This window comes from Haliotis asinina, chromosome 9 (assembly GCF_037392515.1).
Source record: "Haliotis asinina isolate JCU_RB_2024 chromosome 9, JCU_Hal_asi_v2, whole genome shotgun sequence".
Classification (NCBI taxonomy): domain Eukaryota; kingdom Metazoa; phylum Mollusca; class Gastropoda; order Lepetellida; family Haliotidae; genus Haliotis; species Haliotis asinina.
In genome coordinates, this window is record NC_090288.1 from 12,691,820 (window position 1) to 12,719,193 (window position 27,374).

The 27,374-nt window shown below is 38.2% G+C and overlaps 1 protein-coding gene across 3 annotated transcripts in view; it reads right to left on the reverse strand.

Moving 5' to 3' along the window:
- LOC137295980 (glutamate receptor-interacting protein 1-like) overlaps positions 1-27,374 on the reverse strand; it is a 52,787-nt gene that overhangs the window by 16,340 nt on the left and 9,073 nt on the right. For 2 of the 3 annotated variants that reach the window (XM_067827599.1, XM_067827598.1), the window contains exons 1-4: positions 7,472-7,668; positions 3,826-3,882; positions 1,764-1,835; positions 851-914 (exon numbers count right to left, since the gene is read on the reverse strand). In XM_067827599.1, coding sequence (XP_067683700.1) covers positions 851-914; positions 1,764-1,835; positions 3,826-3,882; positions 7,472-7,589 — 311 coding nt within the window. In that variant the 5' untranslated portion in view covers positions 7,590-7,668. Of the gene's footprint in view, positions 1-850; positions 915-1,763; positions 1,836-3,825; positions 3,883-7,471; positions 7,669-27,374 lie in introns of those variants that run through there. The other variant, XM_067827597.1, reaches the window with a different exon arrangement.

Genomic DNA, 27,374 nt, shown 5'->3' on the forward strand with positions numbered 1-27,374 from the left:
GGTACTGCCAAAAAAAGAATACTAATAATCGGAGGAAATCTGGACATAAGACCCACAAAAAGCAGATCATGACAAAGTATAAGAAGCAACTCTCCACTGAGACTGTGGACCGCTGGGCTACCATGGATCCATTAAACACCTTAACAAGTTTTAAAAAGTTTTAAATACACACACATGCTGCCTTCATCATGTAAACGATACACAGTCAAGGGTTGGTTTAGTTGTTGTCTAACACTGCACTTAGCAATATTCCAGCCATTTGGCAGCTTTCTGTGAATCATCAAGTCTGGACCAGACAATCCAGTGATTAACAGCATGCGCATTGACCTGCATAACTGGGATGACGAGTCAAGCTTAACCATCCAAAATTGCAAAAGTAACAGTGTGTGTTTGACCTTTATAAATTATAAACTAAGCACAGACATGAAGACATCATTTGAATTTTTTAATATTCCTCCTTGATAGCTTGTGCATAAGTCTGTCCCACAGCACCTGAACCACACCATTTTCCCTTGTACCCAACCCTTTCAGCAAAGTAGTAAATGAAGCAAGTCTAGATTTCCTCAGGTTCTGAATCTCCTTTCTCGCTGGGTTTTTATTATTTTAAGTGGAATTATTTCTTTATTAAGATTTATATATATCAATATGTCAAAGTAGAGACGATCAGAGTCTCTACCAGTATAGATTATGATCGCAATCTCTACTTGTAGAGACTCCGATCACAATCTCTACTGGTAGAATCTCCAAGTCTAACAGATAGCAATCTCTAATCCCTGACATATAGTCAGAGACCATGCATTAGTCTACTTGTGAGTGGTGTGCAACAGCAAGGGAGGTAACTCCGTTATACCTGTGTGCTATTCCTCCTGGTCTGAGGTTGGAGATGTGTGGTCTTGTTCCTTTGTCTGTTCCACCTGTAAGACAACACAGTTGTTGAGTAGGGATTTTGGTGGGGTCATTCACCAGGCCATATTTCTGGTTTCATAGCTGAGTCAACAACATCATAATTTACAACCATTAATATCATACACGTCAAACAAATAAACATCTTCTACAGTAGGGGTGGTGGGGTAGTCCTGTGGTTAAAGTGTTTGCTTGTCATGCTAAAGGACAGGGTTTGATTCCCCGCAACAGTACAATGCATGAAGCCAATTTCTGGTGTCCCCATGATGTTATTGCAGGAATAAAGCTACAAACAGAGTCAAACTAAACTCACTCACTCTTGTGTGCTATGATATTCTATGTATGACATTCCCCAATATATTCCAGCAACCTGATGGTAACATGCAAATCAAGCCAGACAAACCAGTGACAGATATAATGAGTAATGATCCATGAGGTACAGTTACAGAATACCAGATACGTCACCCTGACTCTAATGCAAACACGAAATCCTACCCTAACCTAAACCAAACCCTTACCCTAAATTGAACCCTAACCCTAACCTTTACCAAACATAAACTTTCTTGCATTCAAAGATGGCTGAAGGTGTTCAGTGTTCTGTAATCTTGCTGATCCATGATGTTAAGAAACAAGGAAGCAAGTCTCGAAGACGGATAATCTGACTGAAGACCTCTGAAGAGTGATTTAGTGAGTATGTCTAACGCCGCTTTTATTCAAGCAACATCGGGGGACACCAGAAATTCCTTTCACACACTGTACCATTGTGGGAAATCAAACCCGAGTCTTTAGTGTGATGAACAGACACGTTAACCATTAGGCTACCCCACCGTCCCTAGCTGTAGCGCGTGCTTGAGACCTACCTGAGACAGTGAGGCCAAGGCCATAGCCTTCCTTCTTCTGTAGCTCAACATAGGCCAAACCCCGCCTCTCCTCTGAAACAAAAAATACCCATGGCACATTCAGTCTCCCTTACCAAGCTTCATCAGTTTCTTTTGTTAGTGCTTGTTATTTTGTTAACTCCACGTAGTACATTCCAGTCATGCCTGTTTGGTTATCTGTTGTATACCTGGGCACTTAACAATTTCATGCTATATGACGACAGTCTGTAAATAATCGAGTCTGGACCATCCAGTAAACAACTGCAAGAGCATCAATCCACGATATGCGGACCACACAATGTAGTGGTTGATATTGTCCGCGTGCCATTGACCAAGTCGCTGATCCTGTTTGCCTCTTGCGTCTGTCTGCCTGTCTGTCTGTCTGTCTGTCTGTCTACTTAACAATGCACTGTTAGTATTTTGGATACAGATATATGACAAAAGTCTGTAAATTGCAGAGTGGACCAGACAGTCTAGAGATTACAATCATGATCATCGATGGGATACGATGACAATCAAATCAGCAAGTCTGACCAATGGTCACTTTTCATGACAAGCATGGGTTGCTGAAGACCAATTCTAACCCAGGCCCAATTGCATCTTATGAGTCCATTGGTTGCTGGGGATTAATTCTGGACCACAGTCCATGTGGGGATTGTTTTGAATTTCCTTAGTAGTAGTGGTGTTCTGACGATCGGAAATAATCAAAAATTGATTGAAAAAAGGATTAAAAATAATTCTTGATTGTAAAAAACATTTTTGATTGATACAGTAAATATTACCATAACCAAAGAAAGTTTTTTACATGTACTGAGACATACATACTGATAGATATTTCACAAGATTTGTTGCATAAATAAACATAATAATTAACTTAACATTAATCAGAAATATATGGGGAAAAACACTCAAAATTGGTGACTACATTGAAGATGTATATCCTTCCATTATAAGCAATAATCGTTCACCACAAGTCTTCCAAAATTGATAGTGGTTTTTGCTCCAGTTGCAACACTACCTTGTTGGGCTATGATGAACTGATTATCAGATCAATCTATTGTTCTGAAAGTACATCTAGGAAAACCCATTGTATCTATACTGCAAGCAAAAAAGACTCCTGCGTGTGAATCACATCTATCAGTGTTATTGTTTCCAAACTGCACTTCCATACCGTATCAAAAGGTCAGCATGAAAATATGGTACATAATTCATAGTGACCTTCATTAAAGTGTCGGTGTATTTTTAAGATCGAGGAGTTTTTATCTTGTCTTAATCTCACAAAGGAGATACAATAATACTGTGAACGGCAACTTGGTTGGATTTCAGATTTAGACTTTGGTTTAATGTCCATGAAGCAAAGTTTCTTCCTGTTGTTAATAAGATGGAACGTTTGAGTCTTCAAGGGAAAATGTCGTCTTATGTACATTGTGATACACTGTGATGTGATTAGCTTATTAATGTCAACACTAATCTGTTACTACACATTTGTGGCTATACAATTTATGAATTTTTATACTGGAGGTTAAACAAATAATTGACTAATTCATGTCATGAGTAGTTGGTAGCAAGATATTATTACCTGCTCAACTGCTTATAGATTATAGTTACAGTCAAGAAGACTGCTGTTGAAAGAACAGGGTTCATGACTATGAGGTCACAGAGGAAGGGAATTCTAAAGATGTTCATATTTGTTTAGACATATAATGGTAAAAGTTGACAACAAGCATGGCAGAAAATTGAAATAACATTTAATTATCAGTATAGTTCATATAATATAATAATGTATTTCAATGCAATTGAAAAAAGAACATCTACACATGTAATTAGAGTCAGCTATAGTCTGTTTGCAGTGAAACAAATGCTTAGGTGGTACATGATGAGCTTTAACTTAGACCAACCTGACTTGTTACTGGTGTTTCATATAATGTGCATACTTCATTGTAAAACAAATCAATAATAGCAATTTTAAACTATGTTAAACAAATTTTATCCCAAGTAGAACAAAAATCTGGGATTAAAATGTTATGCTTGTGAATGTACTGACCATCAATCAGCTGGTTGCTTGGGGGGGCATCGGTGACTGGCCGCAGCTGGACAGGGTCTGAAACACACATTACACACATTAATCACATGCTGGATTACACACGAGTAGCCACAGACTGTGGATAATGCGCCTGACTCTAAGCAGTCTATGGCGCACTGCATGACATATCCAAGGGAGAGAACTGATCATCACAATGGACGAGTGAGCAAATGAGCGTTGTCATAGAATGATTTTAGAATATTCCAGCAATATCATGGCGAGGGGCACGAAAAATGGACTTCACACATTTTACCCATGTTGAGAATCAAACCTGGATCTTAGGCATGATGAGTGAGCACCTTAATCACCAGGCTAACCTACTTACCCTGTGCCTGAGGGAAAGCTGAAAGTGGTTGTGAAACAAGTGTATTTGACAAGCGAATTTGGCTCACTATGCAAAGAGCTTTGCAACAAAACATAGAGACAGAGGGACACATCACCAGCGCAGAATGGTTGTGTCTCATAAATAAACCCTGAACAGTACCGTTAGGTTCTGTGTCATCGCAGAGATGCACCGTGGTTGCTGTACAGATGCAGCCCACTGATGGAACTAGGACAGTCTGAGGAACATCCTGTCTTCGTTAAATGTTACTCTAAAATATTCATAAAATTGTAATTCATATTGGGAGTTTGAAAAATTAAAATGGGAATTGTTCAAAGTCTTTTTCTTCAGACATAGGGTTGAATAATTCCTTGACCAGTCACTCATGCTTATACCACCCGTGAATACCTGGGTTAGAATGGGCCCTCAGCAACCCATGATATCATATTAGGTAAAAAGCAGGAAGGGGTGGTCAGACTGGCTGGCTTGAATGATACGTCATTGTATCCCAATATTTGTTTGAATTGATGCTCATGATTTCAATCACTGGATTGTCTCTTCCAACCACGGATATTTACAGAAAGATTTCAAATAGTTGAAATATGTGTGTCATTAAACAAGCAAACACAAACAATCAAAACAAATACAGCTGAAACATCTTTAAAGCCTAACCAAGGTGGTCCTGATCACAAAAACTATTTTCCTAATAACTAATCACAATGTTATCAAATTCCAAAATAATTATATAATAAACAGCTGGATGTTCTCAATAAAATACATGTCACAAAAATAACTGCCATCCGATCGTCCTAATGTCATAAAATGATATGGTTGAAAACTGAACCAGAACATCTTATTAAGACTTTATCTTTGCCCATCTGGATCAGACTGCCGCCTACATCATGAGCTGGGCATGAAGGAGAGAGGGGCAATTGTATTCCCTCCCTGGTGGTGGGAGGGAGGGAGGTTGTTTACACAAATATGTACTTGTATCAGTAAGATTATTGCATGTTATCAAGTGCTGTTCGCTGTTCGGGCTGCACTGGCGGAAACATGCTATTAAGGTCACAGATATTCTAATGTTACATTACACCTATGCACTTGTATCAATGTTCCTAACTAGACTTTTTTTTTATCATACGTAACTTAGTGAATGAGTTTAGCTTATGCTTTTTTAGCAATATTTGAGCAATATCACCTCAGCGGACACCAGAAATGGGCTTAACATATTCTACAGATATGGGGAATTGAACATGGTATAACAAACAAATTCTCTGATCAATAGGCTACCCTGCCAACACATTTTCACACTTGAATTTACAGTGCTTGGGAAACATTTTGGTGGAAAAAATTCCCTAATTGGATGATATGGTCATCTGTGTACTTTAACATGCTGGCACAGTTGCTTTTGTGGTGTGCAGTCAAGCACTAAATCTATTTTAACTACTTTCAATTATTTATATAAATCAGTTGACAAATATATTAGCTATTGTATCTACCAGGAATGTGTGTAAATGTCTTAAATAAACTTAGCCTTGTGAAAAAGGAATAAATATAATTTGCTTGTTGTCTGAGTTTGACTTGCATGATATCAACATAGAATGTTGAAAGCTGTGTTTGTGATTTATTTACAGTGAAGTGGCAATAGTTCCAAGTGTCTGGTAGTCATGGCAACAGTATATTCATTCCCACTAAAGCTTGTTTATTATAAAACAAGGCTATAAAATATAAAACTTGTATAAAACTTGTAAATCTACATTAAAGAGTATCACCTTGAAGGAAAATACTTCACAATCATGAATTACTTGCACAGCAAGACTAATTTGAAAAGTTGATATGACCCTAAAATCAGAAACCTCCAGGTCTGTCCAGATAATATCCAAACAAAACGTCATCAGAGACTGTTAACAAGCTGTCCATCCCTGGCAATGGTATGTCACCATGACAGTCAGCCCTGTACTACAGACCCAAGCTAGCCTTCATGTTGTGAGGATGCAGCTAAGGAATGTTGAGATCAGCATCTCAAGATGCAGTAGTTCTTGGAACAGGTCCAGGTGATACACAGAGGGAGGTGCAGTCATCAGGTAAACACAGGTAAACACAGGTAAATGCAGATAAACACAGGTAAACTCCTGTAAACAATGAAATACCTTCTACAATGCCCACCTGTGTAGGACACCTGAGCTGCCTTGTTCTTAGAATACAACTATCATGGAATTTGGGTATGAATTATTACTGTGTTGTGATCAAGTTTAGTTTTATGCCACCTTTAGAAGTATTCCAGCAATATCACAGCAGGGGACACCAGAAATGGACTTCACACATTGTACCCATCAGGGAAATTGAACTCAGGTCTTTGGCCTGAAGTACAAACACTTCATACACTCGGCTACTCTACAGCCCTTTATTACAACATAAACAGAGTAGACATTCCTTTTGTTTGAAAGAAAAGTGTCAGAGTTGAGTCCTTATTATGTAAGTTAGAATTTATCCAGAAACATCTTTCAACAACGTTGTTGTAATTTAAACCTTTAGAATAGTATGTCCATGGGATGAGTTTTTAATACCTTAGGCTGGGAACTTTCCCCAGGCTGTTACTGATTATGGCAAAACTAATGTTTGATATTTATATTTTCCTAACAGCTCAATCCTAATAACTTCCAAAAGTGAAAAAACATAAAGCTAAATTCATTTGAAACCTGATTGCTTAAAGACGGATCTAAAAAATATCTGAATAATAACATTCCCATTTCGTTTTCCACAATATTTTACACTGAAATCAAAACACATTGAGCATCATACTCCTTTTAGCATAAATGTGAAACGTCTATTTCACCTGACATCTTACAAGTTCTACTTTCTTTCTTTAAAAGCAAACAAAGTACATTCTTCATTCTCGTGTTTACAACAGACATCACCCATGTTCAAACTTTACATCACTAAATCTTGAGAATTTCCTCCATTTAACATGTTGAAGACATGAAATCCAAAATTCTTAACATGAAAATTTTAAAATCTGAGATAATAATCAAATTTGACTGTACTGTATGCTATACCAGAATATTATTTAACAAGAGTCTTATATTTCCTGACCCTAGTAATAAATCAATACAGAACTGTAAGTCAAGGTAAGTTTCTGGCACACTTAACTATCATATCTTCACAGACAGTACAGTTGGCAAGCTGACAAAACCAACATGGAGAATCAGGAAGTCATTTCATCAGACGTTCAAACAAGCATCAGGACTAAAGTTAAACTGAACACATCCCATGGCGTTCACTTACCGGCATCGAGACTGCAATTATAATGAACACTGTAGCTGTAATAATACACCTTGTCCTCCTGTTTGCGTAATCCTTTCAGTTTGGACACAAACTTCCTGAAAATCCCGAACTTGGTCATTGTTTCGCCATGTGCGCTTAGAGAGTCTGGTTAATTTAACTGAAGCAAACTGGAATGTGACGGTTAGCATTCCAAGCAAGTCACAAAAGCACAGGCATATATATCAAGTGTACGACACTATATTTATACCATACATCCTCAAAAAAACTTCATCAGAACCCTGTAATTGGCAACCCAGAGTTTGGTAACCAAATGATGTGTTGATTTCATTTCCTCTGCTGTTCCAGCCTCGTCAGTTGATAAAAAATCCGGAAGTTTCTTCACAAGTTTCAAGTTTAAGATCTAAATCGAATAAATAGGAAGTAACGACTTAACACTCCAACACAATCCAACCTCAGTGGTAAAACCCTCGGCCGAGTTAATTGGCAAGCAATCAGCATATAATTGTATTAATTACAATAACGATCATGATTGTATTCAAATTCAAATACAACAGTTGCTATTAATAGTGTACAATTACAGAAGTATTCCGTTACAAGAGACAAGAATCTGTTGTAATGAATGAGTCAGAACAAGGAAGGATGCACGTCAATGACTGTAACAGATACTGGAGAATTAGTGGTGACACGTTACACATAGGTCGAGGAAACATCTGTTAGGGGGTCATACAAGAAACGTTTCTCATTGGACACTGACAACAAGCACCAGGGATACATGGTAAGTGTATGTGTAAATTTTGGAAATAACTCATATATCTAAATTGAGTGAATATTCAGCCATGGAGTACGGTTGAGATATGATTAAACTTAACAGCTTTACATCACATGGATTGCACATCGATCAAATTTATCAGCACAGGCTTTGATCTTAACCTGACATACTGCACACATGGTTTTATGTAGCAAGAAAGCTGTGGTGACAAGCTGTGTGAGGCATAGATATTACAGATGTTGTTGATTTCATTACATAGTGAAATATACATCACTGGGTATGATACATCTCATAATACATGCATGCCAATGAGGTGTCACACAGTGAAATGAACATCCCCCATCGTGCCATTAACTCCCCCCTCCCCCACCTCAGGGTGATACATCTTTTCATATGTCTGTGTGTGATGGATTTGACAGCATGTTGTGAGGGGTGTGATATATATCTTGCAATTAATGCATGTCAACTGGATATCAGACTGATAAGTGACATTAACATTCCCAAGAGTGATATTTCATATCATCCATGAGTGACAGATTTGAAAGCATGTTTTGAGGGGTGTGATATATCTCATAATACATACCTATCAATAGGATGTCACACAATGAAATGAACATCACCAACAGTGACATTAATATCCCTTAGGGTGATATGGCTGTATATAATAATATATCTGTGTCTGATATCATGGATATATTTGAAAGGATGATTAAAGAGTATCAGGATTCAATTTCGAAAACTACATGGAAAGCTTAAGTAGGTCATGCTAAATGAGACAGACTCAGGGTCCTGTATTTAAATACTAGAAAAGTGTTCATGGATCCAATTCAGGCCCCTATATGGTAAGAGGGAAAAAATGAGGGTCACTCTATTCAAGTACTGTAGGAGTTCAGTACCCAGCGCACTCCCCACATAATTTTGATGAATTATAAAGTCACCAGAGTAGAATATATCATTCATCACCAGAACTCATTCTCAATAATGAATGTCTGTGTTCAAATGAGCATTCAGTGTAGTATAATTTCATATCTACAGTATCAATCATGCCCAGTGATTATCCTTGATTCCCAACAAAATTCCCTCTGCAGGCTACTTATGAAAAAGTCATTATATCATGCCCATAGCTCAAACTGGTTACTGAAATGCAAGTCACACAAAGCAGAAACATTTTTTACACTTTAAACATTAAAGGGAAAATTTGCAATTCCAATTTGGAAATGTTTACGAACATTTGCTGCAGATGTAGGGCTAATCATCAGTCTCTGAAGTGAATGATACTGCATAATCTCATAAGAACAAGCCTCACGTTTCCCATTTTTACCAAGTTAATAACCATGTATAATATTACTGGTATAAATGTTTATACAATACCTTAGTTAATAACAATAGTTTTTTCTGAAAACCAGTATATTGGATAAAAAATCCCATGAAGACCTTTCCCAATATGATTAATTAACTTTATAGCTATATCAGACAAAACCTTTGTCATATTGATATCAGAAAAAACCAATGTCATAGCTATCTTTGACAAAACCACTGTCACAGCTATATCATACAAAACCAATGTCATATCAATATCAGAAAAAACCAATGTCATAGCTATCTTTGACAAAACCACTGTCACAGCTACATCTATCAGACAAAACAATTATCATAGCTATATCAGATAAAACATTACATTAGAGCATATCTAAAATACGAACAAAAGCATACTGGTAGGTATACGGTACTTCCCGAGAGAAATTTCAGGTACACAATTTACGAACATCTCATGCAGGAAATGCACAGATGGCTCCTACAATGCCGAAGATACAACCTCCGACTAAACCAGCCATTCCTTCTCTGGACCAGCTATGTACACACCGTCATTACTGAACTATCTGCCCAGTACATGGTGTTGCTGGTGGCAGCAGTGTTGAATGGCCTGTATCAGGTGTGAGGCATTGTTGGCCGATTCCGGTGAAGAGAGGGAGTATAAACACTGTAATTCCCTTGCACCTGAGCCTGTCCATGAGGAACTCATAGCCACCATCTTTGAGTAAGTGCATGATGGAACCTACTGATTACCATTGTTTTCTGCAGATGTCAAAAAGGTGTTAGATTTTAAGAAAGGAAATAAGTAAAATATCAAAAATAACTCATTTACTGTTGCTATTTATACATTTTAAATCCATCATTCCATCAAAATTTATCTTAAAACTTCAAAAGACGAGTTCCAATTAATCCCAACCCTCCTATGATGGAAGGGAGATCACTCAAAACTGAATTCCCTTTGACAACACACAAACCTGGACTAACAGCCTTGTTAAAAAGATCTTTAAAGAAAATTTAAGATTATTCCATCTGTGAAAAGTATTTCGGTATTCCCATTATTATCTCAACCGGTTTAGTTAATAAGGGAAAAACCACTAAGGCAGCTAGCTCATGCTAGTCTTACACCATTTAGCATGTTCAACACGTCTAACATAAGATCTAAAGTGCAATAATAAAAACAGAAAGGCAGTTCAATTCCAAACAGTCCAACCACTCAATTACAGTGTTTGGTGGAATAGCAAATAATCAACAACAACAACAACAACAACAACAACAACAACAACAACAACAACAAGAACAAGAACAACCACCTATCATAAAGACCCTGAAAGTAATATTTCCAATACAGGCCATTAAAGTCTGTAATATTTGGCAAGTCTAGATTCCTGCATTTTCTGAAAATGAAGGAAGTTTCACTTTCATCATTAAGATTTTTATGATTATACAATAATTATCTATAAAAAGTATTAATATTGATGTTTGATTAATATTGAAGATTGACATTCATGATGTCAGTCACTGGATTTAACATTGGTACTGCCCCAGTTATTTATAAACCACCGCCATATAGCTGGAAAATTGCTGAGTGCTAAAAACCAACCAACTAAACAAACAACCAACCAACCAAATGCATGATAAAATTAAATGTGTACAAGAAATTTTCGTTATGATGAACTAAAATTAGAGGTCCCTTTGAATTATAACTCTGTTTTATCATATTTTATTAAGATAATTTAAGAAATACTTTTTCTTCAAAATATGTTTATTTTGATATCGGAAGTTAGTCTAATGGACCGTGAGACAGATTATCTTATCAGCAAACTTGTGTGGAGTCATTTCTCATCTAACACATCATATCACTTAAATTAATGATGAAATTATGCTGAAGCATGTTCAACTCATGTTTCCTAAAAAAATGGCCAACTGCAACTGCGAGATAAAGCAGGTGCTCTATAACTGAGATAATTTATCAAAATGCAAAACACATAGAGCCAAGTGGATTGATTATGAGATATTTTCCGACAATGAAGATTGACAGTCGGCAATTAAATGATGGTTTCATCTGACCATGAGTAAGTCAAGGGGTTTACATTTTCCTGTCCTTCATTAAGAACATGCACAGTCTCTAATTTCTCGTTTAACTTCCATTCAGCTTCTGAGTGGGTGAGTATAATCCTTTGCCACTATGATACAACTTGTATCCTGGTACAGTACTTTTCTTTCAAGAATTCAACATTCTAACCCTTTCAGCAGATGAATCTCGATAATCACAACAATGAACAATTTCTTTTCAAATTTCAGGACCACTGAAGATCTGGGTTAGACCTGATCTTCAGCAACCATCCTTGTTATAGAGGTGACTAACGGGATTCGGTGCTCAGACACTGACATGGTTGAAATAATTATGTCATCATATCCCATACGCATGGAACAGTGTTCATTAGGTTGATCACTGGCTTATCTTCTCAAGATTTGATTATTTACAACACACTTACTCAAATTTCAGATGGTAAAGATGGACTCTTGTAGTCAGAAACGTACAAGCTTGAACATCCAGTGCAGATTCTGTTGTTTATAGCAATCAGAAAATACTACAGAATCTACATACACAGGTCCTTGAACAGCTTTTACCAACATTCAAGCAATATCACAACAGGGGACACCAGAAATGGGCTTCGCGCAATGTACTCATATGGGGAATCAAACCCAGATCTTCGGCATGACGAGTGATTGCTTTAACCACTGGGCTACCCTAACACCCTGTATGCATTGCGATAAAGGAGTTGTAAATCGATGTACTGTATCATCATTCACTGTGATATTCTACATGAGTTGTACGAAGGACCTTGACCTTAGATGGAATGTGGCTGCCAAACGGTTGGTCGCTTTGAATTTTGAGAGTTCACATATATAATTATGGGTATAAACAGAGTAATTAAATTTCTTATTTGTTTGTGTCAATAAATACTACAAGAAAGTAAAACATTTCCGAATTTCACTTGCCATTTAACAAAACCGCAAAATTCGATAATTTTAATCATAGACTAAGCCATCCCAAGTTATCTCCCTTTATGGCCATTCAGGAAACATATTGCATCATAAAACACATAAAAAAAATGACAGTTTTTCCATGTCTTTTGCTAATCTGTCTTGACACAACAGACAACTATAGTCATATAAAAAACAACTTCTCTTGAGGAGTAGACAAATGAACATGGCACATAGACATAATATCTGATGTTTGTATATCTGTAAATCTGGCTAATTTCATTAGAAAAGTATAAAGAATAATGTCTTACCGGTAACAGTTCTTTCCGATCATCCTGGCCTATTTCTGGAGGTTGAAATATGGAATACTCAATGAGAAACACTCCACTATTTATTTCTACACGCCTACCGCTGGAACAGCTGATAACATTAATGGAGAGTAGGTGGAAACAAAACTGCCTGTATCACAGAGTCCCAGTCTAAAGTCAACATCTGACTTGTCAGTGATAACTAATTCTGTCATCGTTATGATCTCTTTATGATCTCATTATGATCTCATTATGATCATTATCTGTTCAAGTGTGTGTTTCATGAAACAGCTTGGTAAGCATGTCAGTGAGAATTTACAACTCATGCCATTCTTACTCTGTAGTATGAACCCAACATTTATTTATGTCATTGAAAAATTCACATGCTGCTTTTCGTTAAAATTATTGGATAATATAGGCAAGTCACACCTAATTAGAAGATGGGACATCTGGAAAACAGGTCAAGTGCCTAAGGTAGAGCAGTGTTTTTGTGTAATTTCAAGCCCTGTTTATAAGATACAAGATATTTATTCTATGTTTGCTTGGTTTTTAAGATAAGCATGAGTTGTTTTGCTTAGTGTTTCACTTCGCTGTTTAACGCTGCACTCAGCAATATTCGGGTCATGATAGGAAATCCAGTGATCGACATCATGAGCATGGATACAAAGACATGTTAACCATGACAGCCAGTCTGACCATCTGATCCTGTTATTTGCCACATAAGACAAGCCTTACTTTAAGTAGAAACAGCAGCAATATTGTATAAACTATATTTATAATACTTAACTAGTTAACCTTTTGTCACCCTTCCCAATCCAGGTGAAACAATTTCTTCTACTGACATACAGTGAGACAGTTCTAACCATTGAGTAAGTCAGGGCAGGTCGTTCTACAGTAGGAACACACATTCCAGTCATACCCAATGTGTGCCGACACTCTCACACTCTCTCCACAGTTCTCTCCACGCTCCACACATCCTCACACAACCAGCCCTTGGTCCTCCACACTGAAACGTTTTGCTAGATCACATTACTCTACTGGTGAGGTATGTACACTGTTCATGCAATATATAGACTACACATAGTACACCTGGCTGAACCCTGCACAGACAATGCCGAAGAAATGCTTCTTAGACTTGCACAAGTCCCTGATATAATAATTAATAGCTAAAATGATAAGTTTTCAACAAAATATAAACATCCCTCCAACAGGCTGGTATACTGTTGGCTTAACTAGACTTGCCTCTCTAAAGGACAGAATTACTATACATCCATGGGCTGAGCAATCAGTACAGCTTTAGAGCAAGACTAGACTAATGATTAGTCTCTAAATATATCTAACCCACATAAACTGCAAAGGAGCTCCAGGGAGACCAGTGATCCTCAGGAAATCTAGACTTTCTCCTTTTAGGGCTGTATTCTTGCAGAGGGGGCTGTATTCTTGCAGAGGGGGCTTGGCAGTAGGGAAAATAATGTGATTCAGGGAATGTGAAACAGACTAGAGCAAGGCTAACATACTGTCACAATGCGTACAATGGCATCGACAATTACAAAAATACACAGCTACTGACTATGGAATGTAGAGAAAAACAGAAACTTTTCAAGACATGGGTCTGTAGTTTCATACAACAAATATCTGTTAGTTGTGTGCAGCAGATAATGAAAGCGTGGTCTGAAACCCACATGCCATGATGGTTGTGAGGGCATTTTATGATGTACTTAGTTGGGGCTCCTTAATGTCTTATATCAGCCCTGAATGAGCATACTAATCATTGCAGGCATGAATTCATCTGAATAATTTTTAGTACAGTCGGCTTAGAGTATCAGGTACAGGTATGAATTATTAACAGTTGTGTGTTTCCATCAGAGTACTTATGTATCTCATTGAGAACATTAGTTCATGTAAATTGAACCAGTTCACATCTTTCGTGGAAAATATAAGCATCCATTCAAATACCTGTTTTGTTGAACATGTTGATAGCTACAGAATTTATATGCAATAACAGAAAGAAACTAAGAGAAAGGTGAAACTGTTAGTCTTCAACATGTTCAAGACAAAACAAATATTGTCCTTTATTGCCATATGTTCAAAGCATGTGGCAGTGTACCTCAGTACTGCATTTGTCAAAGTATTGCACAACAAAATGACAGGTAATAACCCTAATTAACCTGTTTCCTCATAACTGTAAGGATAAAATTGAGATTCAGTGTTGCTGATGTACATGCATTGTGACATGCACGCACATACCAAATCTGACCTAACCATTTTATTTCATAACTGACCTAAACCTAGACTTTCCATGCTCTTTTGGGATTAAGATAGTCTGTAAGCACCATAAATGTAACATTAACTAACAACTATCTTAGCAGTAAGAGAGCTTCAAATATCTAGGCCCAGACAGGGAAACAACAAGAACTATATTTGATATATTTTGGTCTGATGGTCCCGAATTCAAACCAACCACTCTGATGCTCCTGGCTGACACTCTGCCTGCTAGACCATGTGGTCTTATACAGCAATAAGTTACCATTTTATATGTTGCATAAATACGCTGGAATCAATACGGGATGAAACCCACCTGTACCCCTCCTGTGGCTCCTGTCACTGAAACATCCGAACCACTTCATCAGGAGCTACACACTGTATATAAATATATATCCAAAATATCTCGTATCATCCAATCTTCTCGTCACAAGGCTATAATCTCCTCCACAACATTGCAGAAAACTCATCCATTCACATAACTCACAGTTGAGGATATATCCATATTGATTTCCGGAGTTCATATAACATGAGCCATCATAACCAGAACTGAGCGAAGTTCACTGGGATGATCGATATAAGCACATCATGCAGGGAATTGGACTAGGTCCTGCTGGGGTATGTTCATCCTTACATTCGGACACAACGTCTTTGCGTAAGCTCGCGTAAACTCGGCATGAAAACTCTCACACCTGAGTTTCACATGGTGTAAATGCTCGCCTGTTTTCTATTAGGAAGACAATATCCTGCAATACAGCTAATATTGCTTGAGATGAGGATTGGTAATGGAGAGATTAGAGCCTGTGATGCCAATGTATCCCCTTTCAACATGGACAGCTTTACACTGGAGCAATCCTGTTGTCAGGACTCTCCACGTGACTGAGCCGTTAGTAGGTTCCTAGGAGACATGGTATGGCCACCACCAGCTTGAACACAAGTGTTTATAATTTACCACACAGATTTGCTGGATTTTCCACAATGTTTATTTCACAAGTGTGAGAATTATGGTCTGACAGCCATTCACTGAATTCCTTGTGGGCAGAAGATTAATTCCTTCAATCAAAGCTGATATGTGAGATGTTTTAATCTGTTCCAATTCATCACCTGACAGAGTCCATCACAATATGAACAAGTTCTGAAGCTATGCAAAAGATGTCTTGCTGATGAGGGAATCTTCATCCACTGCTGTCACAAACACCTTGATGGAAATCAAGTTCATTCAAGTGCAAAGAAGTACTGCAGTTTCAAGAATTTGTGAATACTGTGTTTATCATTACATTACAATAATTCTCTATGCATTCTAGAAGCTCAACAATCTGACAAAGCGCTCTTTGAAATGAGTTAGGTTTATGTCCCTCAGGGTTAAGTGCAGGAGTTGATTAATGAACAATAGCTGTGTTGTCAACATAGAATGTCCACAGTTGACAGTGTTAACGATGGATCACTTATATCACCAACCTGATCTGTACCTTTCATTGACAAGAATATCCATTAGTCATTAAAGCAGTCCAGTATTCATTGTCAGCATTACTTCAAGTATCCGCGAACAGATTGACTTCAAGTATCCATCAACAGTATGACATCAAGTATCCATCAACAGTATGACTTCAAAGTATTCATCAACAGTATGACTTCAAGTATCCATCAACAGTATGACATCAAGTATCCATTAACAGTATGACTTCAAAGTATTCATCCACAGTGTGACTTCAAGTATCCATCAACAGTGCGACTTCAAGTATCCATCAACAGTATGACATCAAGTATCCATTAACAGTATGACTTCAAAGTATTCATCCACAGTGTGACTTCAAGTATCCATCAACAGTGCGACTTCAAGTATCCATCAACAGTATGACATCAAGTATCCATTAACAGTATGACTTCAAAGTATTCATCCACAGTGTGACTTCAAGTATCCATCAACAGTGCGACTTCAAGTATCCATCAACAGTATGACATCAAGTATCCATTAACAGTATGACTTCAAAGTATTCATCCACAGTGTGACTTCAAGTATCCATCAACAGTGCGACTTCAAGTATCCATCAACAGTATGACATCAAGTATCCATGAACAGTATGACTTCAAGTATCCCTCAACAGTATGATTTCAAAGTATTCATCAGTGGTGTGACTTCAAGTATTCATCAATGTAAATGTTGTCAGTATACAAAATTATCCATGGGTCCATCGATCAGCCTAAACACAAGCTGTTGCATGTTCCCTCCAAGCCTTTAGAACACTCCACTGAGGTAAAATAGTCAGCATCCCTAGCAGGTAACAAGATATGCGGTATTATCCCTCCCATAAACAAGTCTTACTTATACTTCACTATGGCAGCTTCACATTCTCCATGGCAAACGCTGTGCCGCTGTGCCGTACAATCCTGTGTCGCCTTGCCGCTCAATGTGTGATGCTAGAAACAGATATCTAAATCTCCCTATTGACAATCTCAGTTTTTCACCTAATTCATTTTCCAGATCCTAGATCACCATATTGGCTGACATATCCTCTACAGCCTGCAGTTCAGAAAAAAAGTTTGTCATCAAAATTTTAACATCATTCCTGGGGTTTTAGTCCAAGTGAAACTTTCCTTTGAAAATAGTACCCTGTTTCCATGAAGACACTACATGAATACAGCTTCAACAATAGTGATGCAAGCTTCACAGTTCAAAGTCTGCTTGACATGTGTGTCCTATATTGAAAAAAACAAACAATTTATCCAGGAGTCCTTCCCTCATTGACTGAGCATTCTGGGGTCAGCCCTGGTTGTAGTATCCTCCGGTCAGCTCCTGGTCAGTCAGCCTCTGGTCATAGTCTGAAGCTCTGTCCACAACACTGGGTGGTTCAGATCATAAACATCCTGTGGACAGGAGCGTGACCATCTGGATAGTGTAGCTGACACAATAGCTGGCGCTAGATTAATCTTATATCAACACAGTGAGGTATACAGAGGCCGAGTCAGTAACATAACCCACCATCAACAGGTCTGGTATCTCTCAACTGGTGGTTGGTGAACATCCGTTGGAGGTAGATGACAAATGTCCATCTTGGTTGTCTTATCCATATGTCTAAAGCTTTGATTATCAACACTGAAAGATATTGTTAGCTAAGTGATAACCAGAATACTCCCAAATAGTTAAGAATGTCCATCCTGGATTTCTTGTTCATATGTTTCCAGCATGATGAACAATACTGAAAGATATTTTTAATTATTCCAACACTGTGTTCAGAATGTGACTTAGGTTGTCCCAAGTTTCAGTTCAGCATTGAAAGATGGTATTTGATGAGAATGTTGCCTTTAACACCTCAAACAGTTCATATTACCATCAGTAACATCAGTGATTACCAGTATTACTCCAAATCAGTTCTGGGAATCTGTTCCAAGTTTCAATTCTTCTCAATATTGAAAGGTAGTATTTGTTCAGAACACTGTCTTCGACACCTTAAACACTTCTAATTACCATCAAGATAATCAGTGATTACCAGTATTGTTCCAACAGTGATGAGGACCTTTGTTCCAAGTTTCAGTTCTTGTCCTTACTGAAAGATGGTATTTGACGAGAACATTGCCTTCAACACTTAAACGTTGTTTCCGATTTTCATGAAACCAACAGTCTTTACCGGTATTGCGCCAACACAGTGTTAAAACTCTATTTTCAAAGTTCTTCTCTGTATTGAAAGATGGTATTTGATCAGAGCATTGCTTTCAACACTTCAAACACTGTCTCCAGTTTCCATCAAGCCATTCAGTGGTTGCTTTCCTTGCAAACTCCTTATGAAGATGTCAGCTCTTCACAGCATAACAAACAAACATCACATATAAATAGACTAGAATACCAGGGAAAGCAGCACAAATCTTGCATTTTGCAAGATTGCAAAACCAGCTCATATCTCACAAGAATCCAAATTCAACTTGCTGGAGGCACCCTGTTGATTTTATCACCACTATATCTGAGTCAGTGGCAGCAGATGACCTTGTACAACACACATTTCATGTTTTCAGATATAGAGTTTCAACTTCAGACTTCTGACCTCTTTAAACCTTAATAATGAAACTAGAGTCAGGTTTAATTATTTCTGTTCCAAGTTTGGCTCCCACAGTGTGTCCTGTTACTTCAGATTGTCTTTTGTGGAGTATGACTGAGAGTAGCCATGTAATTTCAGAGTCTTTTTCGAGTATGGCACGGACAATGTGCCATGTAACTTCAGACAGCCTGTTCAAAGTTTGGTTTCAGCAGTATGCTGTGTGACTTCAGCCTGTCTTTGCCTATTAACATAAACATTTCAGGCAGACTGCTGGCCAATGTTTTATAAAACAGTTCATCCATCAGAATAATGCTGGTTGTATGACTGTCCACAGTGACATATAAATAACACACAGTTCTACATCCACAAATACTCCACTTATACACTGACTGATCACTCACACCAAATCTCTTTGATGACCCTAATTAAACTTGCTTAGCTAAATTACTCCTGCCACACATAGGAAACCAAATAATTAATTACTGTATCCTTTCAAGTGCACGTCTGTGCCAATGGTAAAGCATTTGATAGCTGACCCTGTTAGAAATATGAAACCATTATAGCTCCGCTGAGGTCATCCTGTGTGTCCAACAGGAACATGATATAGAGTTGTCTGCATCAAAACAACAATAAGATGCAGTTCTACAAATTAAGAAACATTAGAACACCGAGCAAATCAGTAATTACCAAGTTTCTGTTCCATATAGTCTGTTTCAAAGTCCCTGAACCACATTATGTTCCCTTCTGCCTAAGACTGTCTGTAATGCTAAGCATTTAATAAAGCAAGTCTAGACATCCTCAGATTCATATCCAGACTCACAGGGGGTTCTTTTCAATTTTTATGGAAAGGTTTGCTCCTATTCAAATCTTCATATCTTCAGAGACTAGGTATTAGTCTGCTTGTCCATTATTGACAGCTTTCACGGAAATTAAGGTCACACAATTGGGTCAGTCTTGAGCAGGTGTCCTTCAGCTCTGACATAAAACAACATCCACATATATCACGGTGATTAAAACATCAGGACAGAGCCTCATCTGCTTTCACAACAAAAGACTATCAATGTTGGCATGAATACTTGAGGAAAACAGTCTTCAATCAAATCATGTAGGTTGCAAAGTTATCACAAAATTAACAAGTCAAAAGGGTTCGGAAGTAAGCAAACAGTCCCCTCTCGTTTCAAATGATGAAAGTGTAAGACAGTCAGTGGTGGCTGGAATAATTGAGGAGAACAATCTTCAGTCAAGTTATGTAGGTTGTAAAATCACCAGTCGACAGTCAACATGTTACAGAAGTCCGCACTGAGTCCCATCTTCTTTGACGTGACAGAAGTGTAGCACAGTCACTGTAAACCTGAATCCTTGAGCAAAACAGTCTTATATCAATCAAGGCACACTGGATGTTAACTCCCTCTACAGTCAGTATTTCTCCTATCTGCCAATAGATGCTCCCCAGCACCTGAGGTAACAGTGAATGTAGCATACATCAATGTGACAGCAGCCACTTCAGATTGTCTTACTGTGAGAAGAGAGGTGTGATGATCAGTCTGTGCACAGCCTGCACTCACCATGTGTGACCTGCGTCAATAATTCAGGTAACAATCACATCTCACTGTATCGACTGCAGAAACCTGGGCCATATATACCTCATATACGTGTGCACAGTTTTCCCTGATTACGCATTCAGCAATCACAGGCTATGGCATCCATCTGCTTGCATCTCCAATAGCAAAACTATATCCCATTCAACATGATGGGTCCAGTCATAATGATTAATAAATACACGTCTGCCTTTTCTACTTCTGGTGAACACGTCGACATAAAGTCAAATCTTTCTCCATTAACTCCAACTGTTCATCAGTGAGTCTATCAAAGCAGTTAGGTTGTAATCAAGTACTATTTCCACACAACCTGTCCAAATCAAGTTCACTGTCCTAGCCAAGCTCGCTGTCCCTGGCCTCAGCTATGCAAGAGTAAAGCTATATGTTTCAATATAAATTCTTGGGGTGACAATAATCCTTTCACACTGAGCCATCATTCATGTCAGTGAAGTCAGTCAAGGGGATCCCCTTTCAAATCCTGCCCTTCATGCTGTCACACCATCTTGGATGTTACTCAGATCTTATAAATGCAGGAACATGTAAGTATAAATAATAACACTGTAGCTGTGAGGGTGACACAGTAATATTATACAAACACACTGGGGGGAGCTGTATAGAATGAGCCCTGGATGGAATGTGTTTCAGGGTGCTGGGTGGAGGGTATCTGTGCCATGCAGGAAGTCAGGTTACCGCTGGTTCATGCAACAGGGAATGAACTTAGTGTGTAGTCTGTCTCACAGTCCATGAACCCCATTATTTTCCATACTGCCCAGCCCTCCATGCAATGTAGTCTGTCTCATAGTCCCTGAACCACATTATTTTCCCAACTGTCTAGCCCTCCCTGCAATGCTGAAACCCTAAACAAGGCAAGTCAAGATTTCCAGGTATCCAGGTATCCCTGGGCTCCTTTCCAAGTAAAAGGGCTTGTGTGTTAGCGTCAAAATTATGTGTATTCAGTGACTAAGCATTTGTCTACATAATGTGATGTCTGCTTGACCACAATCTGACCACCTAGCCATCTTTCACAGAACAGTGATGTGGTTTGTTCAACAGTTGTTACCATGAGTACATGCTACAATAGACTTGCTAAGTCTCTAAGGCAAATAATTAGTTTACATCAATTTCATAAAAATGATCATTCTGTCACACAGACCCTGAAGCAAATATATCCAAGAACTCCCACACATGTCTAGAATATGTGGTAAGTCTAGACTGCCACTGCTCTCTCAGGGTTCCTTTTCACTATAGTTTACCTTTTTTTGTATGAACTTTTTTCTGTAAAATATCTTCATTTCAGAGATAAGTTCTTCATCTAAAAATAAAAAGAACCTGTCTCTATTAAACTACATATTCATTTAGCAAAGCTAGTTTTATACATGCAGTCAGAAGTACATGAGACCAGTGAAAGAGCAGATAGCAAGCGTATGAGTGAGCGAGTTTAGCTTTACGCTGCACCCAGCAATATATTCCATGATATGGCGGTGGGCAAATAAGATACATATGTAATAGTCTTTGATAAATTCAGTAACAAGCATTCAGGATTGACTGTAACAGCATAATGCCCAATAATGCACATAATGAAATAATTCACAACCAGTATCAAAGTATGCAATTTTGGCAAAAACAAATAACCCCTTTTAAATCGAAAAGGAGTCCCAGTGAGATGGGAGGACCTGAACAAATCTAGACTTACTTTATTTGAGGCACTAGCATTACAGAAATGGCTGGAAAAATAATGAGGTTCAAGGACTGTGAGACAGACTGGCAAGTTTCCTACTCATGTTTTTCATAAATACAAACAGAAAAACATCAAATTCAATTATCGCTGACAAACAAGTACACTCGATACTTAATGTGCATCTAGAATCCACAGGAAAGATTATTTACCTAGTAAATCAGATTCAATAGACTGACCCTAACAGACCATCAGTATATATCCTGACCACCCACAGAGATGAACTCTCACCACCCCTGCCACCAACACAGAGGCCTAGCCTTGCTTCAAGTCTTTTCACTGTAAGTCCATGGATGTATAATAATTTCATCATCATGACTGGCAAGTATAGATACACAGATGTCACTATTTCAGCATTGCTCCAAGACTGTACATCTGAATGCTCATAATCAAAAATCTTTTATAATAAGACAAGGCTGTGATTCACCAAATGGGTACAATGTGTGAAGCCTATTTCTTGTGTCCAGCATCGTGATATTGCTAAAAACTACATAAAACTAAACCTACTCACTCACTAACAATAGACAAGTCTATACACTCAGACAGTACATTCATATCACCTAAAGATTGAGATTTACAACAAATTTAACTTGCTACAGACACATTAGACACTTGTAAAAGCTTACCGGTATTTTATAAGAGCAGCATGTATTTACATAATCACAAAATATAGGAATTAGAACTTTAAATAACAATAAATACTCAAGACCCTTGAGCAAATCCTTCAGTATTATTGGGAAAATAATCATGAAAATAAAAAATTAAATCTTAAACAATGGAACCAATCAATCCCCTTTACAGACTCAGTTAGAGACTTGTTCAAGTCTATCTGTCTGTATCCAAATCTACTATTAAATCATAAATAGCAGAACCAAATAATTCCTTCCTTAGACCCAGGAAGAGACTTGTTTAAGTCTGTCAGTCTCCCTCCCATGTGAATGTTCAACATTATCCCAGCATGTCCGTATGTACAACTTTCCCCTAGCAAGTGGAACCAAGTGGGGTCACGTCCTCAATTCCACCTCATATGTATCCAAGTGCAACAGATGCCATGTGTTGACAAAACTCACACTGAATTGACAAGCATCTTAGACCTGTTTTTCCCCATCGGCTGTGATTGTGTTGTCAAAACCAACATGTGTGTACATTAAATAAAAATCTGTGAAAGAGATATTCCTGGCTATTTCATCCAGGAGGCTTTGAAGAGTTGATGGTTTTGCCATGGAGTTTTTACTCAGGCAAATATTCAGTATGTGTACATATTGAGAATGAATGCAGATACTATTTGGTCTACAACTCATTGGGATGGAAAACGTCTGGACTGATTGATTGACTTGAAGCATGTGGGAAGATTTATGTCAAATTCCTTCTAGGAAATACAGTTAATTTTCAGACAGTCCAAGTGGTAGAAGATAACAATGGTGTCAGGTGGTCAGGGTCATTAGCATGGTTGACATCACTGTATCCCAAATTTGGAAATTGATGTTCATGATATCAGCCACTGGATTGAACACTGGTCCAGACTTGACATAACTGCTCAAATGAACCTAGACAATTACATATATCACTGGACCTGTGTGTGTTTGAATTTACATCTCAGCTTCCTAGGAAGTATAGACAGCCCACGCTGCCTAAGGGAGGCAGGTAGAAGTGGATCAACAGTCACATTACTATCTCATCCCAAGTTATGTTCAAAGGCAAAGATATAAAATAAATGTAATTGTGTTACTAGGGCAATTAAAAAACTGCTGTAATATTTTCACAATTCTGTGATGCCTTTGTAGTACTTATCAGAATACCAGAAATAAGCTACAAAGCATCTACCCATATGGAGAAGTAAACCTGGACCTTCAACAGGACAAGTAGATGCTTTAACCACTAGGCCACCATATCAACTCACCATATCATAGTCCCAGACAGGCCCGTGAAGGTCCAGGGTAGAACAGGCCTTCAGCAACCAAAGCCTGCCGTAAATGGCTACTATGCTTGTTGTAAAAGTCGAATAACAGGATTAGGTGGTCAGGCTCGCTGATTTGGTTGACATGTCATCAGTTCCCAATTGCACAGATCGATAGTCATGCTGTTGATCACTGGATTGTCTGGTCTAGACTCGATTATTTACAGACCACCACCATATGGCTGGAATATTGCTGAGTGTGGCATAAAACTAAACTCACTCACTCCCCCTAGTCCCAGAAAGCACCAAGGTTAAAGCTTTGTCTTGCACTACACAGACCAGGGTTCTATTCCCCTAAGGCCTATGAAGTTGAAGCTTTAATTGCTTGAGTTACACTAATATAGTCAAAACCTCTTTGATGACAACCACATGTCAGAAATAACAAAATAAACATAAAAACCATTGGCCATGTGGAGAAAAACATTATCAGTCATTTATATCACCAGCATTGGCCTGCATACTGTGAAATATACTACCAAATATAATTACTTTCTGCCTCCATGACAGTCATGGACCTATATATTGATCCCTGCAATGACAAGGAGAGGGTCATATTTCAGGCAATGGCAGCAGCTCCCTAATTTGCTGTACTTTCGTTTTGAATATATCAGATTACAGAAGAATTTTCATTATATAGTTTACTGAGTTTGTGAGCTGGTATGACTTAAAACAGCGTTCAAATAACATTTCAGCACCATCATGGCAGCGGACACCAGACTCATGAGAATGAGGCTGTCTGATAACACAGCTGCATGAGTTGAATACTCCTCAAGGAGTTGAGATGATGGAATGAATGCCAGAAAAAAAACAAAAAAAAAACAAAGGGAACACTCAAGTCCCTTGGGCATGTACTCCTTATGTTGATATGTGCACTATATAAATATCCTATGATCATATCATCATCAGTGTAGCCATGTGACAAACAGAACCCAGCATTCAGCATGACAAACAGAAGCTGCTATATCCAACATGTAACCCCTCCATACAGTTTAATGAGTTAGTTTAATTTTGCCCTGCACTAAGCAATATTTCAGCTATATGGTGGTGATCTGTAAGTAAAAGAGTCTGGACAAAAAACAACCCACTGATCAATAGCATGAGCATCTACACAACTGGGATGCAATGACATGTATCAACCAAGTCAACAAACCTGATAGCACCTCAAATCAAAAGTACAGTTATGGAGCTGACAAACCTAATCAGTAGGAAAGTGAGGAACAAGTGAGATGATACAACTTGTGAACAACATTTTCAAAAATCTAAAAATGAATCAATCTACAAAGCAAATCCAAACGGTGTTCAGGACCATTCTTAATTTCTGGAGCTGAGGCAGTATGGACTTCCCAAGTCATTGTAGACTTCAGTAGGTCTCATGTTTACTTTATTCTCTTCGTAAAGATGTGGAAGACAGATGTAGCCCCCTTGTTTGTCTTTTCACCATTTCTGAACCAGATGATTTTTCTTTCACCTCAGCCCTTTGTGCTAAAGCTGTATATGAAGCAAGTCTAGATTTAATCGTATCCTAAATGTCCTATCTCAGTGGATCTCCTTTTTAATCCAAAAGGAAGTATTTGTTTCCATCAGAATTATATATATTTAGAGACTAGGCATTATTCTAGTGGACCGAATATTGTAAATACTATGGTTCAGGGACTGTGACTGAGTGAGTATTGTTTTACACTGCTTTTAGCAATAATATAATCTGTTTCACATTCCCTGAACCACATATTTTTTCCCTACTTCCGAGCCCTCTCTGCAATGCTAAAGCCTTAAATTATGCAAGTCTAGATTTCCCCTGGTTCAGGAATCACTGGTCTCCATGGAGATCCTTTTCAATTAACATGCTTTTTTTTATTACTATCAAAATCATGTTTGTTCAGAGACTAAGCATCAGTCTAGAAATAATCCAGAAATATCAGAGGGTGCCGGAAATGGGTTTCACACATTGTACCCTTGTGGGGAAACAAAACCTGGGGCTTTGGTGTGAAGAAAGAATGGTTTAACCACTGGGCCACCACCCCCTCCCACCCCACCCCCAAACCGCTGCCCTCAGGGACTCAGACAGACAAGATGTCCAGCCTCATGTTGCCCTCCCATAGTGGTGTGCTGTTTTCAACACAGCTGAAACAATTACAGGTATGTGTCATGGCTGCTGATACTGGAGAATGTCAGGTATCTTAAAAGGGAGAGTATCAGGTGTTGTTGCCCACTCACTGTAGCCATCCATCAGTCTGCCCATTGGTCACTGTCATGAGTCACATGCATGCACAGGAGGGGTGAAAAGTCAAAGAGATACCTGAAATTGTTGACAACAGGTACAGGTACAGGTCAAATGCTAACGAGATAACATGTCACCAACAGGTATGAAAAGATTCAGATCAAACACTAATGAGATACCTAAAAAATGACATCAACAGGTGACACTATGAACACTCAGTCATAAACAAGCCTGTTTGTTAAATCATTCCAACTATATGATTATATGAGGCAACAACACAAACCACTGATTGATATCATGAGCAAGGAGGAACTATGAGACACAATCAATCAAAAGGGAAAACAAAGCTTCTCTGTCCACTCAAATAAGTTGTTTCTTGCAATAAGTCAAGCAAATGGTTGCTTGATCCCTGATAACAGCTGCAAGTGGTTGTGTAAGAGTAAATGGTTGAGTAAGTGTCAATGTACCTTACACAGCTGCACATCCAAGTTGCACACTGATTGTCAGCACCTATGCCAGTGTTGTGCTAATAGTAACATCATCTCAATAATTTCTATGCATTTAATCAATTTTCACTTGATCACTGACAGAAAATGGTGAAGCCATGTTTGTTTGTCAACACTGAAAGAAGAACCAACCTGACCTTCCATATTTTCATTCCTACAGACATAAAATGGTGATGCCATGTTTGTTTGTCAACACTGAAGGAAGTATCACCTGACC